The sequence below is a fragment of the Saprolegnia diclina genome (assembly GCF_000281045.1).
Source record: "Saprolegnia diclina VS20 unplaced genomic scaffold supercont1.59, whole genome shotgun sequence".
In the NCBI taxonomy this organism is placed as follows: domain Eukaryota; phylum Oomycota; class Saprolegniomycetes; order Saprolegniales; family Saprolegniaceae; genus Saprolegnia; species Saprolegnia diclina.
In genome coordinates, this window is record NW_008246126.1 from 217,865 (window position 1) to 220,227 (window position 2,363).

Consider the following 2,363-nt stretch of genomic DNA (forward strand, 5'->3'; position numbering starts at 1 on the left):
GTCAAAAACCAGGTCAAAGCGGTTGGCCCACTCGGGGTCCGTGATCGACTGCGACGTGTAGTCGATGACGCGGTCAGCACCCAGTGAGAGCACGAGCTCTTCGTTGGCCTTGGAGCAGACGCCGACGACCTCACGCGCGCCGAGACCCTTGGCGAGCTGGATCGCAGCCGTGCCGCAGCCACCACTGGCGCCAATGACAAGAACCGACTGGCCTGCTTGGAAGCCGTGCTTGGTGAGGGCCTGGTACGCCGTCACAAACGTCGTAGGTAGGGCCGCGCCGCGAACATACGAGAACGACGCTGGCAGCAGCGCCAGCTTGGAAGCTTTGCAAATAGCGTGCTCGGCAAGAGACCCATTCGTGCTGCCAAAGACTCGGTCGCCGACGGCAACAGTCGTCACGTCCGGGCTCACGGCCGTCACGACCCCGGCCAAGTCGAGACCGACGCCCTTGCCTTGCATCAAGAGCGCGGGCAGCTTGTAGTCTACATGGTATGCGTAAATATGTGGTATGGACCTGAGACGACAGTGTACCAATAGGGTTGAGGGATGCCGCCTTGACCTGCACGACGACACTGTCCTTGGCACCGACCACTGGCTTGGTCGCGTCGGGGTTGAACCAGCGACCGTTGGCCGCAAAGATGCTGTAGAGCACGGCGCGCATGTTGAATGGAATTGGAAAATGAAGACGACATGCAACTCGTTGGCGTGCGCTCTCGGGCGCGCTCCGAACGCACACGCGGGATCATGCGCGCATGCAGTGTCCGTAATGTGGATGTCGCGCCGAATCGGTATCCGGATGGCATACAAATGACAAGTGTACGAAGCCAGCGGTTGCGTGGTTTTAGCGTATCATGCCAAAGATGACTTGATCATGCGGATGCGACTAATCGAGCGAGGTCAACCCAACTTGGACAAGGAATGCTTGTTGTGTCAGTACAACACAGGGCATGTTGATTGAGTCGCTGCTGAAGTCGGCTGGCCGAATGCTTGTCTGTAGCGAGGCAGCTTAGGCAGGCGATTTGCTGAAGGGGTAGATATTCTACAATCAAACATCGATCGAGAGCTAGTCCGAGGTAACCGAGGTATACGAGCTGGGAGGAATGCGGATTGTCGAGCTATGTGCGCCTGTTACGCTCAATGTGGCATGCTCTTTAGTAAATATGCAAATGGTCGCAGCAACTCGAGTATGCCACATTAATCGTCTTGTCTGTATGAACTACCTGATGGGCCTATGTGCGTCCTAAACAGGGTAAGTGTGCCGTGTAGTTGCTGTCGCAGCGCATTACTGGTACCAATGGATAAGTCACTGGGCTGCAGGCGCGTTGGCTGAGGATTTTTCATCGTCTACGTGGGTGTGTTGTGTCTTGGAGATCTGCGTCTCGAGTGCCGGGGCTGTCACCGGCGCAGCACGTTTGGGTGCGGCGTTGCAGGTTTGCTGCAGCCTTTTCGCTGCGTTTGTCGGGCGGGCCTTCCGTTGCTTTTGATGCTCTTTGTTTTGTGTTGCAGAAACTTTCTCTTTGCTCGTCATGCACAACAAGGGCATTCTATTGACCTCTGATGGGCAATGACCACCAAGCGACAATCAATTTGTTTGAATTGCTACACGCTGTCCAATCCGAGTACTCTAGACCTACAATTTCAACCAATCAAATCAAACCGACTGACACTCCTGGTGCATTAGTAAACAGAGGTTTCCAACTGCCAGTATCAAGTTTTAAAGTACTCGCCCGCTGCGCTTGCCAGCTCATTTCCCGTTGCACCTTTTCTTACGATGTCGTCCGATACGAAAGGCACGGCCGCGCATGCGACGAGCCACGGTAAGCAAGAGCCAGTCCGTGCTCCATCAGCTCCTTGGACTACGCCGTGCTGCCCCCCAGCGGAACTCAGCAGCATCGAAGACGAAGAAGATGCCGACACTGACGTTGCCGCCATTACGCCTCCGGTCAAGAGCCTCAACAAGAAGCCCCCTGCAATGGTCGAGTCGCGCATGACGAACGCGCTTGTCAGTGCTCATGGAACCACGCCCACGATTCTAATGCCATACTGCATGCTACTAGGTCTTTGACCTCCATACATTTCTACAAACGTCCCAAGCGGAGGCGGCATACACCGCCCTGTGGTCGCTGGTCGCACTTGGAAAAATGCTGCCCACGGCGATGGTCTTCTCGGAGTGCCTCGATGTCGCGGAGAACTCGGACTCGTCGTACAAGAAGACGGTCGAGATCTGCGCGTTGCTCACCGACTAGTACTTTTTTGACTGCGCGTCGCTTGGCCACGTCATGCCCGAGTACCCCGACAAATGGGAAACCGTGGGTGCACGCTTGCGGACCATTGCGACCATTCCCATGGACGACACTTGGCAC

At 55.9% G+C, this 2,363-nt stretch overlaps 2 protein-coding genes across 2 annotated transcripts; one reads left to right on the forward strand and one right to left on the reverse strand.

Annotated features, from left to right (window-relative positions):
* Window positions 1-13: 13 nt before the first annotated feature.
* Window positions 14-661, reverse strand: SDRG_13409 (hypothetical protein; the record flags this gene model as incomplete). The annotated part of the gene is made up of 3 exons (XM_008619494.1): window positions 14-48; window positions 81-482; window positions 532-661. 3 exons carry the CDS (start codon window positions 659-661, stop codon window positions 14-16), a joined length of 567 nt encoding a protein of 188 aa, XP_008617716.1.
* A 1,110-nt stretch (window positions 662-1,771) lies between these two features.
* On the forward strand, window positions 1,772-2,246 carry SDRG_13410 (hypothetical protein; the record flags this gene model as incomplete). The annotated part of the gene is made up of 2 exons (XM_008619495.1): window positions 1,772-2,002; window positions 2,058-2,246. 2 exons carry the CDS (start codon window positions 1,772-1,774, stop codon window positions 2,244-2,246), a joined length of 420 nt encoding a protein of 139 aa, XP_008617717.1.
* Between the last annotated feature and the right edge of the window lie 117 nt (window positions 2,247-2,363).